General features: G+C 35.9%; 1 protein-coding gene across 16 annotated transcripts in view; it reads left to right on the top strand.

Annotated features, from left to right (window-relative positions):
- Nucleotides 1-17,857, top strand: part of il1rapl1a (interleukin 1 receptor accessory protein-like 1a) — a 269,892-nt gene that overhangs the window by 245,506 nt on the left and 6,529 nt on the right. For all 16 annotated transcript variants that reach the window (NM_001077576.2, XM_087266966.1, XM_087266959.1 and 13 more), the window contains 2 exons: nt 6,828-6,960; nt 9,712-9,857. In NM_001077576.2, coding sequence (NP_001071044.2) covers nt 6,828-6,960; nt 9,712-9,857 — 279 coding nt within the window. The remainder of the gene's footprint in view (nt 1-6,827; nt 6,961-9,711; nt 9,858-17,857) is intronic.

The following is a 17,857-nucleotide window of genomic DNA, read 5'->3' as shown; positions in this document are numbered from 1 at the left end:
CTTGGCCCACATTTAAAACACGTTTTAATAATTTCTGTGTAAAGAAAAAAATTCTACCAATCAGGTCACTTTGAGAAAAAGCACGCCTATGACACACCATACCCTAATGCTTTATGGATTTATCAGTTTTATTGCAGTCATGACACACCAACATATCTGGCCTAGTTCAGGTCTAATTATGGGTTATTAACTTGGCTAAGGCTTGGCTCAGATATGGTCTATGTTTGGCTGTTGACTTTAAGCAAGACTTGGTCCAGTCATGTACCATAATTCACTATGGCATTTGGGCCAGGCAAAAGTTGATTATGTGGGCCAGAGCTGGGCCAAAGAAATTTTGCTATATGGGAAGTAAAAGTGCGCATGTTTTAACTAATTAGCAAAGAACAATTCCTGGAGAAACTAGTCAAATACTGTAATTTGAGTATTTGTGATATGTTTTTTTTTTTAGACCACTAAACACAACTATCAATACTGTTTTCATCCTCAGCCTCAATTCAGAGAGCAGCTTCTTCTGTTTTTGATAGATTTTGGTGCATTTAAGTATTTTTGGAGTATAATAGGTCACAATTTTTTTTATTTTGCTATCCTCTCTTGCATAATTGAACTATAGCGTCCTGCACTGCTCAAAATGATATCAAGCATCTGAATATTATTTTGGCCTGACTGTATGCGACAGTACATTTGCTTTTGTGGTCGATTTTAAAACAAGCTCCAGAATAGTTGGCACGCTGAAATCAAATGTGTGTGTGAGTCTGCGTTTTATAATAGAAAACTTTCTCTTTGTTCACGAATCTCCCTTTACAATTCAAATGTGCTCGCAGCTCTAAAAAACGGATTAAACTGTACTAATTGTCTTTTCTCTCTCATTTGCACAGTCTTTCAGTGTGAGTCGCACACATCGGCGCGAGAGGTGCTGAGGCAGGGTCTCTATTATGACATCAGAAAGAAAGGATGAGGGGAGGACAGGGAGTATGAAAGGATCTGCGGAGGAGTACCTGTTCACAAAGCCCTTTTCTATACAGATAATTAAAGTCTTACACGTCCCCGTTGGGTTGCACTGCCGAGGAACAAATCGGCTGAAGAATTGGAGGAGGGGAGAAAAGATGGATACAAAGAAATATGTGCATTCGGTCTGCTAAAGCCGCGACACCGTGTGATTCACTCTTTAAGTGGAGTGAAGTCTGAGTGAAGGTCATAATGTTGACGCAGGTTCATTCATGGCTGTGTGATGAGTGTATGAGTGTGTGTGTTTAACAGGAATGCTTGGTCAGTCTTTGGCAGTGTTGGTAAATGGAGCGAAACACTGCAAGGAAACCGCTCAGTGTACTTGCTTTCATTCAAAAACACATTCAGAAGACTTTGAATAGAGCTTAGAGCTCTCTCTGGTGGCAGACCCTATTTAACATCTGCTTTTTTTTCTGCCTGCTCCCTGTGATGTATTGAAATTGCTAAAAGATTTCATATCTGTGGTGTGTTATCCGCTGATTAGGAGGCAGAGGAGATTGTGACGATAACAGGGGCGACAACAACTAGATTAGCATTTTTTGAAGGAAACACCAGCGCTTGCAAACGAACAATATTCATGGATAGTTTTAGTTGAGCTTTGGGTTTGTTGTGATTTACGAAACGCCGCATTCACTGTCGTCATGGGGATCAGCACACACCTGATTTTGCAACACATTACGAAGGCAAGTCAGAAGAGACCCATCACAATTCAGTATGTAAATATATGCAAAAGGAAATGTGAGTGTCTGAATGCTTTAAACCACAAGAATTAACACAATTTCAAAGTACATTCAATCAAATTAAATCAAACAGATATTTAATATTGCAAAAACATTTCACAATTTGGACTGCATTTTCTATTAAATAAATGCAGCCTTTGTGAGCAGAAATGTTATAAAACATTACAATTCCAAATTTTGGACTGGTAGTATATATATATATATATATATATATATATATATATATATATATATATATATATATATATATATATATATATAAATATATATATATATATATATATATATATATATATATATATATATATATATATATATATATATAAATATATATATATATATATATATATATATATATATATATATATATATATATATATATATATGAGCAATATCACACTAATACACAAGTAGCAGCACGATTTGTTTGTACTGTATATTGGCACAGGTGGGAGGCGTGCATAGGCTCGAGGCTGCAGGCCGAGTACCTTATCCCACCACTGACGATATAAAGCCATATGGCACTGCTACGAGTTTGATATTGTGCTTATACAACAGTTCTACGACATAATCGTGTTCAAAAAATTAAGAAAACCAAACATGGAGGCTCTCAAAAACCCTTTTGTATGAGGCACTACTTTCTTCCACCCTTCAATCACATCTTCATCTGAACAGCAGAAACTGCTGCCAGTTCACAAACATCACTTTAGAGCTAGTATTTAAATGATTCTCTAGTGTATTATCTAAATGGATGACAAAATAGGTCATTTTTGCTTACATTTTAGGATTATAAGGTGGAACAGCATGAAATACCATCAATCTACAGAGATTTCCCAGTATTTCTCTGTTGCAATCGAGATTTCACAATAATTAACTTCGAAAAAAAACAGGGCAAAGCCCTGTGTGTGTGTGTGTGTGTGTGTGTGTGTGTGTGTGTGTGTGTGTGTGTGTGTGTGTGTGTGTGTGTGTGTGTGTGTGTGTGCGCGTGTGCGTGTGACTTGTAATGTATATATATATATATATATATATATATATATATATATATATATATATATATGTATATATATATATATATATATATATATATATATATATATATATATATATATATATATATATATATTTATATATATATATATATATATATATATGTGTGTGTGTGTGTATATATATATATATATATATTTTTTTTTAATATATATATATATATATATATATATATACAGTATATACATACAGTATATACAGTAAAGTACAGTGTTGTACATTTTACACAGTCTCATAGTCAAAATAGCTGCTCCTATATTAAGGGATCTTGTCATCTCAGGCTGCACTACTGCAATGCTGTATTGGCCAGCCTTCAAACTTGCTCAAGTAAGCCCAGGCACAATTAAAGAAGATATTAATGTATTTTCTCTTTAACTGACCACAGAAGGCCTACGTTTCACCCCTCTCGGTCTTGCTCTACTGACATCCTAATCAAATTCACATTCAAATCTTTCCCTCTCCTCTCCTCTTCCGCAGTTACACTTCAGCTCCAGCTTTTGTTTACTCTCGAAATTCAGTATTGCGGCGCTGCTAATGTCGCTGGCTCCTGTATGATAAATAGCCTGCGCTTTGCCTTGTTTGAAAGTCGCTTCGGATAAAAGCGTCTGCTAAATGATCGCTAAATGTAAATGTAATTGGTATAAAGGTCTCAAACTGTGAATGTCTAAACAATAACGTTGAATAAATGTAATTTGTGTTTATTATTATATGTCAACAATGCATCAAACTCCCATATCAGATACATTTCCGTGTGCTGATGTCATTGTTGCGTGTATGGCTCTGTTTTTTACACATTCGTGGTCTCAGTATCTCTTTGATCAGATGCTCCACATGTATTTCACATCCTGGTGAGAGACAGACGCTATTTCTGGTTTGTTTGGGGGCCCGAAGCAAGATCTTTCCTGGTGCTGGGCCTTATTCGTTGGTAGTCTAAAGACATGCCTAATTAACGTCAAACAACTGACAAACATCACAACATTAAGGCTGAAATACCACCTCAACCGTAACCGACGAAAGCAGCAGCATGCAGCACTTCAAACCACCTACCATAAACATGTTTATACACTGACATAAAAAACAGTTTTTAGAGATTGTACTTGCATTATAATTTTAAATGCTTTTTTTCCTCTCACGAAAATTAGGTTAAGATCAAACAATAATTGCCCGCTCCCTTAGGGTGCACAAACCCCCTGTCGAAAGTCCTTGCTTTAAAAGTATAGATTTCACTGATCTTGATGCTTTGAGAGCATCTCAAAGTAATCTTAAAGAAACTCAATTCAAAGTAAAAGGGGAATAACTACATTTGATATGCTATCTGGAGGAAATAGTGTACATCAGTCATTTGTACACCATATAAATACTTTAAAATTGAGCTCTTTGGTCGTTTTCAAACCAAGGATGGATAAATAGATAGAGAAATAAACTGTTACCTACTGTATTTAACTGAGTGTAGTGTTTAAACTGGCTTAAAATAATATAAAACTATTCATTAATATAATATTAATACTATTTGTTAATAATTAATTATTAATAATTTCTATTAATGCTTTAAAGAGCTCTTATGCATTATAAAAGGTCATATTTTGGTTTTGGGGGTCTCCAACAACAGGCTGATATGCACACAAGGTCAAAAAACACGTTCATTGTCTTATAATATGCCTTTATTTTTGCCTAATTATCCCAACAACTCTCATATGATTTGTTCATTGATTCATTTGTTCCCAAACCCCTCCTTAGCACGATGCTAGTCTGCGCTAATTGGTTCGATGACCCAGTCTGTTGTGATTGGTCGACAGCGTTCAGCGCAAGACAAAGAGAAACACCCAAGAAGTAGTCGTAGCACGGAGTATATGTGTGAGCCTAATGCAGGAATTCATTGAAGCAATGCAGTAAAACACCAGCATATTCCTTTATTCTTAACCACAACCCCAAGTAATAACAAGGACACATATTCAGTAATAATCTACACAGTGGCAAAAGTTGAACTATTTAGAAAATTAACCACGCTGCGCATGTGTAGGAGCAGCTGATGGTGGCCATAGCAAAGACAAATGGCAGAGGATTGCGAGTTCAGAAATGCATTTAAATCGCTAAAGGAACAAGCATGTGTTGCGTTTTTAACGTGATTTTTGGACCTGATATGTGAAATAGCCCACACATTTCACCTGAGAGATACATTACAAGCAGTGATCTACAACAGATCTGTGATTACATGCTGCACGGAGCGATTACAAGTTACAACACACAATTAAATACATGTTTTGCAAACTACAGAAAAAGAGGCAACCATTTTAATCACACTTCACATTGTGGAGGAAGAACAAACTGGTCCATACAAACTGTAACAAATGCTGACGAAGTCCCATACGTAATAGTCCCTAATGATCCTTCCTTTAATAATAAATAATAAATAGCCGGCAAATCCCGCGCTGCAGGGTAGGTTATTGTATCAATCATCAGAAAAATGACAGGAACAAACAGCACACGGTTGGCTATCCTGTGGTGTTGTTGTGAAAATTAACTTAAACCCTTTATTCCCTGCATGCAGGGTATCTGCAGGGTCTTAAAAAGTCTTAAAATATCTTACACTTCCAAAACCAAATTTTACGCCTTAAAAAATTTTAAATCCTCTGAAATGTTGTGTTGTAGGTCTTAAATAATTTTAAATGGGTCTTAATTTCCCTATGTCTATGTAAAGCTATACCCAAGTGGGCTAACACCCATCCAATCACTAACAAAATATTTCAATAAAAATTAAGAATTTTTTTTTTATTAATTTTGTTTACTTAATAATATGGTTTAATTATCTTCCTTACAATAACATTTGTTTTTCATCTTTTTTAAGTTTTAAATTGGCCAATAAAAAACATCTTTAGGATTTAGGTGTAAGTCTGAAATTTCATTCATTATGGTCTTAAAATGGTCTTAAAAAGGTTTTTAAAGGTCTTAAAAAGTCTTACATTTTATGGAACCTGTAGAAACCCTGTGCATGTCTGGCCATTTCTCAGTGACGGTAATCTTTGTGTGATGGTCAATCTCATGATCCCTCGCACCTCGCTAAAGGGAAAGGCACGTTCACGTTTTACTGAATCCAGTAGTTCAAAGTTGGTATTGTTTCATGTCCACGTTGATATGAACAGGCAAAAGATCTGGCCAAATAATGAATCATTCACAACTATTTCGTAAAATAATTAATAGTTTTAAACATGGTGCATTTTGAGATTTAACCCATCCAGATTTAAGCTGCATGTTTTCATTCACTTAGTGCTGTGTCATTTTCAAAAGCACATAATAGGGGCTCTTTAAAGGGATATTTCACCCAAGATGTTTAACTTTTACACCAAGTATAATACCTATAAAGATGACTATATTAGCATCCTCACACAGTATAATTCTGGTTATTTAAGCACTCACTTCTGTTTTGCTGCCTTTTTAAATTATAATATTTATATAATTTAATAATATATTACAATTCAGTGTTATGCATTAATTAACTAACTAAATGTGGTATTTGCTAATGTGCTACTTTTTTAATCTGGGCTCAAAAATGGGGACTAAAAATGTTTGATTGCAACAGTCTTAATTTAATGCTTCTTTTGTGTTCCTTAGAAGAAAAAATGCGCACAGGGCTGTAAAACTGAATTTTCATTATGCCTTTAAGTGCATTACAGAGAAATAATACATAAATTCAATTCTAAGAACTGAGAATAAAGTGTGTTTTATTTGTTCTCTGGAGGAAATAGCATGCTACTGTATTGTATTGTCAAGAAAAACCTCCATGATTATGATTCCTCTTTTCAAGCTCACTGGTGAGTCTCATTAACCTACAATACACCATTGTGAGCTTGTCAGCTGCCATTGATTACATGGAGACCCCCTAGTGGCCAGTGCATAGCAATTGTCTCTGGTTTCACAATCACAGTACATGCCCACTGCTTTCTTACAGAGAGAAACAAGCCCTGGGCAGGGAAAACTACAGGAGCCAAACAGAAGAAAGTATCAATGTGTAATCACAAACCTCCCTTCCCTCTACAGGAAGCATGCTGAATCTGACGTGCAGAGCCTTCTTCGGGTACAGTGGGGACATCAGTCCACTTGTTTACTGGATGAAAGGAGAGAAGTTCATTGAGGATATGGACCAGAGCCGCATTCGAGAGAGTGAAATCAAGTAAGACAGAACACAATGGAGGCAAAACAAAAGTTGCTACAGAAAGAAAATAGCTGATGTGTTGTTATAAAACTGTCTTTCTGCTTTTCTGAAACTATGTTATATTATTTTATCTGTTACAAAAAGTCAAATTCTCTCAGAAGTATTGGGATAAAATGTTTTATTTTTTACATTTTGAAAATAACTTGCTTTAAGTGAAGATCATATCATTCATTCATTTCATCCAATTTCCTTTGGCTTAGTCCCTGATTTATCGCCACAGCGGAATGAACCACCAACTATTCCAGCATGTTTTACACAGCGGATGCCCAACCAGCTGCAACCCAGTACTGGGAAACACCCATACTCACTCATTCGTGCAGATAACCCACAGGAACACAGGGAGAACATGCAAACTCCACACAGAAATACCAACTGGCCCAGCCGGAACTCGAACCAGTGACCTTTCTTGTTGTGAGGCAACAGTGCTAACCACTAAGCCACCATGCCGCTCAAAGCTCATATCAAAGCTTCAAAATATCATAACTTTAAATGAAGATTATATAAATTATGTGTACACCAGTTTAAAAAGCAATTGGTAAAGAGATTTGTTCACTAATGCTGATTTTTTAAAATATTTGCAATTAATACAAAATAATTATATATATTAGTGCATATGCAACAATCTAAAAATGAAACCTTTGAAAACGGTTCTAATAATGCATATTTTTATCTGTAAGCATATGCAGGACAAAACAACAATTGCAGTCTTATGGCAGGTACTTAAGGCTGATTTATACTTCTGCGCACGTGTGGTCTGGCACAGCCTTCACATGGCTGCATAGCCCACACTGTGGCTTAAGACGACACCTACACCTCTCAAATAATATAACCACACGTCGCAACAATGTGTTGCGCAAGCTCTGTGATTGGTCAGCTTGGTACAGGTGATTAGCGTGAGCTGTGAGCCGCAAGCCAGATGGAGCGATTGCTTACAAGTGTCGAGTCCCGTGAAGGAGCTCCAGATGAAAACTGTTGTTTTGTGTTTATCTTTATGATTAAAGTTGTTGCACATCCGCCGGTTCCTGCCTCTGAACGAGCGAGTTTTAACTACTTGTATCGTTCAGAAAAAAAACAAAATACCTGTGAAGAAACTTGACACAGAGGAACATAAAACCTACTGCTAGCTAGCATTTTGGAAGTGTTATTGCAGAGCAACACAAACAGTATGCAGAAGTACAAATGCACGGCTACGCGAAGCGCAGGCGCCGTGGGTCACGGCGATCACTCAACGCAGAAGTATAAATCAGCCTTTACTGTACCTGGGAGGCATTAAAAATTAAATATAAAATGGTTTTAACATTTTTTTATAAGATTATATAAACTACATGGTTACACCAGTAGGTGGCAACAGGTTAAAAATTAGGTTGAATGATTTAATCAAGACATTCATTCAAAAATGGTGAGTCATTCAGTTATAAAACAAGTTTATAATCACTGAATCGTAACTTCAAAGCTATTTTTTAATCAGTTAAATCAATTAAATATTAAACAGACTGCAGCAATAACTCACTCACTACCTTTTCTTTGGCTTAGTGCCTGATTTATCAGGGGAGACCACAGTGGAATGAACCACCAGTTCTGCAGCAATTAACATTTTTATATTACATAGGACAATTGCATAACAATTACATAAAATATATATTAATAATAGGGCGGCACGGTGGCACAATGGTTAGCACTGTCACCTCACAGCAAGAAGGATGTTGGTTAAAGTTGCAGCTGGTTCAGTTGGCATTTCTGAGTTGAGTTTGCATGTTCTCCCGAGTTTCCTCCAGGTGCTCCGGTTTCTCCCACAGTCCAAAGATATGCACTGTAGGTGAACTGGAGAAACTAAATTGACCGTAGTGTATGTGTGTGAATGTGAGTGTATGGGTGTTTTCCCAGCACTGGGTTGCAGCTGAAAGGGTATTCGCTGTGTAAAGCATATGCTGGATAAGTTGACGGTTCATTCCGCTGTGGCAACCCCTGATAAATAAAGGGACTAAGCTGAAAGAAAACTGCATTTTAGCCATGCTCTGGGATTTCTTGTAAATAAATACTTTATTAAAATAGTTTATCATTCCGCATTATGGCATACATCAGAGTTCAAAGGTATTACTGTTTCTATACCATGGCAGTGTTTTTTAATGGAAACAGAAGAAACAGTTGCTTTTAAAAGTAGCTGCTCCTGTGAAATCCCTCATTCAATACGATAGATAGTGCACCGCAAAGCGCACTTTAAGTGTTCACCGAGATGTCGACAGTACATTTTCAATTACTGATATCACAGGCTTGTATATGAGCCTATTTATATCTAGCAGGGGTGGTCGCTGTGATGACACACTATTATTAATTCCCCTGTCTGAAAGAGAGCTGGATCAGAGCAGTGCTGAATACATCCTAATAACACAGCCAAATGTATCGCACACCATGCGCAGAATGCATTTGCATTTACATGCAGTTAAGGAGCAGCGATGTCAGCATCTTTTAAATGAAATTTCAGTTTCAAATGATTCAGCCAGGACAAACAAGTGAGCCAATGTTTTGTTATAATTAAATGAGATCCTCGTTTGTTGAGCGCCAACCCTTCCTCCCAAAAACTGTAATCTCCACAAGCTGCTCAGTCTAAAATTCATCCCCAAAATCCTCTGTCAGAAGGGGCTAATTAAAAAACTTTTATTCCACAGCCGTCGCTGAACAATGGCTCATTGTTTTTGCTCTCTCCACCAGGACCGTCAGAGAACACCTGGGTGAGCAGGAAGTGTCCATTACTCTGACCATAGATTCACTGGAGGAGGTCGATCTGGGTAATTATTCCTGCTATGCGGAAAACGGCAATGGGAGACGACAAGCCAACGTGCAGATTGGGAAACGAGGTACACATTCAACCATAACACACATGAACTCAACCGACTGAGTCACACCAGCTGCTTCTCATTTAAAGGAACGCTACACTCGTAATGAAGCTTTGTCATTCCCTCGCTCTTGCGACGCTTCTTTGACTTTCTCTCTTTCATAAAGCACAAGATGTTTTGAAGAATGTTAAGGCTGCTCTATTTCAGGCAAATATCCCATATTTTATAACTAAATATATTTAGACCCCCCTAACACAAAAAAGTCATGCGTTCCTTATTATTATGTCAATTAAATTAGGTTTTATATCTGGTCAAAGTGGTCACAAATAGCACAGATGAAGCGATTGCATTAATATATGAGATTGCTCTTATTTTTTCGTTTGTTCGTTCGTTCATTTATTTATTTTCCTCTGACTTAGTCCCTTATTCATCAGGGGTCACCACAGCATAATGAACCGCCAACTATTCCAGAATAATGAATTCACCTATACCACATGTCTTTGAACTGTGGTGGAAACTGGAGCACCCAGAGGAAATCCAAATTACACGGGGAGATTATTATTATTTTTATTATTATTATTATTATTATTATTATTATTATTATTGGTAAAATAATCTTTTAATATGTAATCTAGTCTTGTGATGGCAAAGCTGAATTTTCACAACATCAGTTTTCATAACACCATACTGCTTGATGATTAGGGATGTCCCGATCAGGTTTTTTGCCCCTGAGTCTGAGTCATTTGATGTTGAGTGTCTACCGATACCAAAACCTGATTCGATACTTCTATAAAAAAAAAAAACTAAGAAACAGACCCAGGATCTTCCTTGTTTTTTATTTAATTTACCTTATTTTAACATTCAACAACTCTGTTAACAAACAGAGCACATCTGTGAGGTAGCTTAAACAATCAAAAATTAAATAACATCAATTCTTTACCTCTTGCAATACCTAGTTTACTTATCAAACAGTTTGCTATTGCAATGTAGTCGTCATCAACTTTTTTATACCTCCAGACCGCAGACATACTCAGGTTGTTGCTAGATCATGACATGAAAAAAACGAGAATTATTTTTATTATTCATAAAATTTCCTATTAATTATATATCAACCCTAAACCCAATCTTCACAGCAATATATAAACAGTACACTGTAAAACCCAAAAAGTTAAGGTAACTCAAACCTTTTGAGGAAACTGATTGCAACAAGCAATTTAAGTTAAAAAATGAATCCTAATGAGTACTGGGAACTTACTTCATTTAAGTAAATGAAGCAATTTGAGCACGATAAATCCCAATAAATGAAGAGAACGCAAACCAGCTAAGTACTGTAAAACTCAATAAGTTAAGGTAACTCAACCAGTTTGATGAAACCAATTGCTACAAACCACTTAAGTAAAAAAAAACTAATCTATATGAGTGTTGTGAACTTACTCCATTTTAGTTGAAGTAATGAGGGATTTAACTAACTCATTACCTTCAACACTGATTTTAAAACTCTTTACAAATGAGTAGAATTAACTTTCAGTCGATTTTTTAGTTAACTACATTCATTTCATTTGATAAAGTTAACTAATGGGTTTTACAGTGTAGTTTTACCTGTATTTATTAAATTACCCAATATTTTTTTTTTATGTTTACCCGTACCCCAACCCTAAACCCAACCATCACAGTCAGACAAATAAGGTGGTGCTGCTAAAGGTCCCCCTGTAAAATATAAATTATTGTTATACAGTGTCACAAAAACGATGCTATATTGACCCGCTTCTGTGTTCTACTTTGCCGGCATATACAAATACATTCAAGCCCTGATCGGGAGATAACCTCTGATTCCGACTGAGTCTAAAACCTGAATCTAAAAATCGGGGCCGATTTCCGGACATTCCTTATGACTATCTAAAGTAGCATACTATATATAATATTAGTATTATCTTATCAATATAAATAACAGCAGCTTAATTGTTTGATGGGAATTAAAATACATTGTTTTTCAGGAATCTTCTTTGAAACTGATTTTTTTTAATAAACAATAATATTTTTATCAATATAGAGTTTAAACTTTTTAAAAAGAGCATTAAATGTATGATATGGAGTAAGCAAACCTAGACTGTGTTTTTCAGTGATAAATGTAAATGTTTTATTCATTAAAGTGTGAAGTAAACATGTGTAATCAATGTGAACATAGTCATATTAGTCGTCATTAGTCATAATATAGTCATTCATGTGTGTATCTTCTATTAGATTGAATGTTTCTTGTATGTGAGACGAGCCTGCAGAGGAATTTGTAAGATGTAAGCCCCATGAGGAGCCTGCTGGAGAACGACCATATATGTAAATACACCTATGAGGAGAAGCTGTATGTATGAGAGGCCTATAGGAGAATGGGTAATATGTAATCAAGTTGATGTAACATCATGACTATGTATGTAAACACTGCAAGAATGAGCTCTATAGAGAGACAAGTGCATGTAAACTCACTAAACAAACGACAAGTCTGAAACACTGTATAAAGAGTGTGCAGATCTCAGACATATCAGATTCTCTCGGGGGCCTCTCTGGAGTGTCTCTGACACTGAAGTCTATCTTCTGGCATCAAAACCTCCAGACTTGATCGTGGTTATTTACAGATGCGGCCGATGCCACGGCATAAACAGGAAGTGATTTAGAAGCAGGCGTTCGTCTTTAGTTTAGCCGCACTATTACATAATAAAATTTCTCATTCCACAACCTGTCATTTTGACAAACTGGCTTCAATATAAGCTGTTTTTAGACTAAAAACAAAGTATTAAGCTATGAAAACTTGCTGAATGTTTTAGAGTTAGTACAGTATGTCAAAAGATCAAGATCATTTTAAGAGTGTTAATAATAATAATAATATTAATGATAATAATAATAATACATTATAGGGCGTCACAGTGGGACTCACAGCGCGAAGGTCGCTGGTTCGTGCCTCGGCTGGGTCATTTCTGTGTGGTGTTTGCATGTTCTCCTTGTGTTCACGTGGGTTTCCTCCAGGTGCTCCGGTCTCCCCCACAAGCCCAAAGACATGCGCTATAGGTGAATTGGGTAAGCTAAATTGGCCGTAGTGTATGTGTGTGAATGAGAGGGTATGGATGTTTCCCAGTGATGGGTTGCAGCTGGAAGGGCATCTGCTGCGTAAAACATATGCTGGATAAGTTGGCGGTTCATTCCGCTGTGGTGACCCCTAATTAATTAAAGGACTAAGCCGAAAAGAAAATAAATGAATGAATGAACATCCTGTATACACAACTAAATAATTAAAAAATAAATTGACAGTATAAAAATAGAGCAGATGATAAAATACAAACACATAATATAGAGTGTAGTATGCAGTTAAAGAGTAAGTTATTTGGAACGATCAGTTTTAAGTCTGGATTTGAACAGAGGGAGAGTCGATGTTGCGGATTTCAGGAGGAAGAGAATTCCATTGTACTGAGACAGGCAGAGGGAAACAGAAAGGTGGGTCTAGGGAGCGGGAATGAGTGGTGACATGGAGGAGATCAAACAAATAAGGTGGTGCTGCTAAAGGTCCCATAAAATAAAAAATAAAGTTTTCTAGATGTTAGTCTTAATATTAATAGTGTTTGAGATATCTATAAGCTAGTCTGCTCTAAAACCATGACAAAATTCACGTTTAGATGATATAAAACTGACATAAACACATAAAGCTTGTAGTTTGTCATTTCATGAATCAATGGTTTTATATCACCTCATACTTCAGTTTCTCATCAAATCATGACCAATCAAATGCTCTCTAGTATCTGACATGCTCAGCCCCCTTCGAGATGCTTTTTATTTGCTTTTCAGTTGATGCACTTGAGCCAAAGAGCATAAAATCACCAAGAGGCGACACTCTAGTGCAATTTGGGAAACGGCCACTAGATGGCGCAGCGGCCATTTTGGAATGAAAAGTCCAGTAGAACAACAGCACATTATAAGTCTGTAAAATAAACTATTAAAAGTGATTGTCATAGTAAGTGTTGTATCGTCGTCTTTCAGGTTGTATCTCAGCTTTAATGCACTTTTTAAATAAATAAATAAAAAATAAAGCAGCTGCTTGCCATCGCATCAGCAATAAGATTCAAGAGGCAGCCGATCGCATCACTCCAAAATGGCGGAATCCGGGGCTGTTGCTGGGCGCTGCTGTTGAAATGGAACGTTCTATTGAGTGTCGCCTCTTGGTCATTCTAAGCTCTTTGCTTGAGCTCAACCTCTCACTGGCAGAGCTGTGAATAAAAACAAAACACTATTGGTTGTTGTTTTTTAAAAAGAGGGAGGAGCTACACTATGTCCCACCTCCTCTTCATGTTTTGGTTAAGATTACTTCAAACATTGAATAAAATGCACATTTCAAAGCACTTCACGTTTAAAATGTAAACAAATGTATAAATTTAACACAAATATTGCTAAATAAAAACTACTAAGGAATTTATCTGTTGTGTTGCATTATACAAGCTTTTGTTATTGTTATCAATTTAATGTTTTAATTGAATAAAAGTTTATTTAATTTCTTTAAAGAAATATCAAGTAAAACAAAATTAATAGTAAACTTGCATATAATATATTCATATTTTAGCCACTTATCACTTACTGTAGCTATTTTGGATCAACGGCAAAGAGCAGCTTTGAAATTCTCCAGGATTGCACCTTTTAGTTTGTCCCATACAGTGACAGATTTATCCATGGGCAATGTATCCACAGCATCCTGCTGGGGATGGTATGGGGGTGGCTATTAGAGTGGCAGTTCAGCTTGCTCCAGTACTGATCCCATGAACCTACGGACGTCCTACAGGTTGAGCAAATGATGACAGGACTTTCATTTTTGGGTAAACCATCCCTTTAATGTGCTGTGGGGTTTCTTTACATAAACAGCACAGCATGTTCCTGTGTCTCCCTCCTCTCCTCTGTCTCTTACTTTCTTTCTCTCCTTCAGGGAAATGCATCAGCATCTAACATTCACTCTCTTTTCGAGAGAGGCGCTTTGAAGGCATCCTATCTTCTCTTTAATGGCAGTTCAGAGGAGGAGACGGCTTCAGCAGTTCAGACACATTCTCTCCCTCTCAGCCCAACTCCAAACTCATTCAACTGTTCTCACACACACACACACACACACACAAATGAATAAACACACACGCACATCCGCTCTCTCTCTCTTTCAACTCGTCTTAGCCGTACACACACATATTTCTGCAGATAATCTCAAAGCCACACACAAACCAAATCTCTCAAATGCAGCTCTCTCTCCTCCAGCTCACTGCTGAGCACACAAACACACAGGCTTTCGCAATCCTTCAGCTTCAGCTCAAGCATCTGAGTGGATCTTGCATGTTTTCCTCCATTAGCTGTAGCGCTGAGGAGCTTTGAACAATATGAACATCATTAGCACTTAATCATTCTGAAGTCATTTTGCATTTCTCACTCCTCGTGTGTGTCCTTAGCGCAGCATGAATTTCCACGCTGGTCCAGGCTGGTTTGGTGCTGATCTGGCTGGTAGATTTAATGATGAAGCTACAGTAACTGACAAACAAAGTGTTGTTGGTTGTGTTACAGAAAAAGCCTAAAGCTAACGCAGCTAGCATTCTATGCTGAGGCCCATGGATCATAGTATTATTACAGTTTCTGAAAAACTTCAATAACTGATACTGGCATGGTTATGAAACAAAAAAAGTATTCTAGTCTTAAAAGTATTCTAGTCTAAAGATGTTTTGTAATGTAGTGCAACATTCAGATTCCAGAGGTAAAAACTCTCAAGGAGGAGTTGATTCCTCAATAGGGGAATTGATTTTGAACAACAAAGTCTAAACCTTAAAAGACAGAGCTCCTGTGAACTTCAAGGTTGTTGAATGAAATGCTTTTGTTGAACTCTGCTGTATTCAACTTTTTTTACAACCGTGGCTGATTTTTAAAAAACTGCGTTACCCATGATTCTGCAGAGAATCTGCACCAATTACAGAATTTAAAGAGGAGTTAACTGCCTTACACGGTTTTGTTTATTGTGTAATGTTCTCTGTGATCCACCAATAATCAGTGATGGGGAAAGTTACTTTAGCAAGTAATGCATTACAATATTGAGTTACTGCCCAAAAAAGTAACTAGTTGCATTACTTTTTATAGTAACTAATGCGTTATGCTACTGTTGAATTTCTTTTGCGTTAAATTTTATTACCTGGCGGAGGCTTGATCTCTTTCAGAATTCAGGACGTTTTCTTTTTTTTAATAGAGGAGTTTTGCAGTTAACAACACACTGTATATCCTACACATACATTACAATCATTTACCTTTAAAAAATGTACACAAAAAAATATTAAAATTTGGATAATATTATGTGAGAACTTCCTGACCCCAGAGCTATGCCGTATATACAGATTATTGAAAATGTAAATTTAAAGCAATGTGTTTGGTACTTTTGTACTATTTGTCTTAAGTAAAATCACTGCGCATTGAGACAATCCCCATTTCCTTTCTTAGTTACATTTAAAATAATAAACACATTCTTTTGTTGACTGTGTTGGGAAAAAGGAATTACAAAGGAATTTTTTTTTACATATTTTTGTCTCTTTTTCTTTTCATTAAACAATTTTATTTGTATTGCTTAGAGGTGAAATATTAACTGAGCTTATGTTGAGTGTGATATGATTTGCATACTAATGAAGCAATTTTGCAGAAGTTGATAGAAATGCAGCTAAACTTCCTGTCAGCAGAAAGGTGTTAAAACTGAACACAGAATATGTGCAGTTGAGAAAGTCTTAGGCTTTTAATGTTGTGCAGAGAATTCATAGAAAAGAGGATGTATGTATGGGTGCGGCCAGTGGAGGACTGGAGAATAATTAACAAGTGACAAATTTCACTAAACTCCACCTGTTAATATTAGCTGCCTATATAAGTTGAAGTCAGAATTTTGCATTGCATTGGGGATACCAGAATTATGTAAACCGAATTCTTAATTTTTATCCAATAAATTACTAATATGTTTGACATTGAAGAAAAACCTCTCCTGACCTTTTTTATTGAACACGCATAGAATTAATATTCCAATAACTGCAATTAATAATCGCAACTAATTTAATTTTAATCCAGCAGTTTATTTTTTAAAAGCTAATAGTTTGATTTTAAAAAAAGTACCTCGCGTTATATTTTCAAAAAAAGTAACTTAAATGTTTTTACCTGTTTTTTTAATTTAATGAGGTATTTTACTCGTTACTTAAGAAATACCATTATGACGTAACTCGCATTATTTGTAATTCGTTACCTCCAACACTGCTTATAATGTTATCAAGATTTTTACAGTTGAAGTCAGAATTAATAAACTCCCTGAATTATTAGCCCCTGTTTATTTTTCTAAATTTCTGTTTAATGGAGAGAAGATTTTTTCATTAAATTTCTAAACATAATAGTTTTAGTCACTCATTTCTAATAACTGATTTATTTTATCTTTCCTATGATGACAGTAAATAATATTTGACTAGATATTTTTCAAGACACTTCTATACAGCCAAAATGCTTAACTAGGTTAATCAGGTTAACTAGATAGGTTAGGGTAATTAAGCAAGTTATTGTATAACGATGGTTTGTTCTGTAGACTATCGAAAAACTGTAGCTTAGATGGGCTAATAATATTGACCTTCAAATAGTGTTTTAAAAATTAAAAACTGCTTTTATTCTAGCTGAAATAAAACAAATAAGACTTTCTCCAGAGGAAACAATATTATCAGACATACTGTGAAAATTTCCTTGCTTTGTTAAACATCATTTGGGAAATATTAAAAAAGAAAAAACTACTTACATCAACTGTACATCAAAAAGCATCATTTAGAATAGGCTGCTTAGACTGTGTTTTTCTAGTAATAAACAGGAAGGGATGTCAAAGCAGGCATTGTTCTTTTTTAGTTTAACCACATTATTACATGACAAAATTTCTCATTTCACAACCTGTCGTTTTGACAGGTTTCAGTATGACTACAGAGAAGGTGTTACTGAATGATTTTATAGTACAATGACCT

Source organism: Danio rerio, chromosome 9, assembly GCF_052040795.2.
Source record: "Danio rerio strain M-AB ecotype USA chromosome 9, GRCz13ab, whole genome shotgun sequence".
In the NCBI taxonomy this organism is placed as follows: Eukaryota; Metazoa; Chordata; class Actinopteri; order Cypriniformes; family Danionidae; genus Danio; species Danio rerio.
Note: the sequence above shows the minus strand (reverse complement) of the source record. Positions and strands in the feature narration are given on the sequence as shown.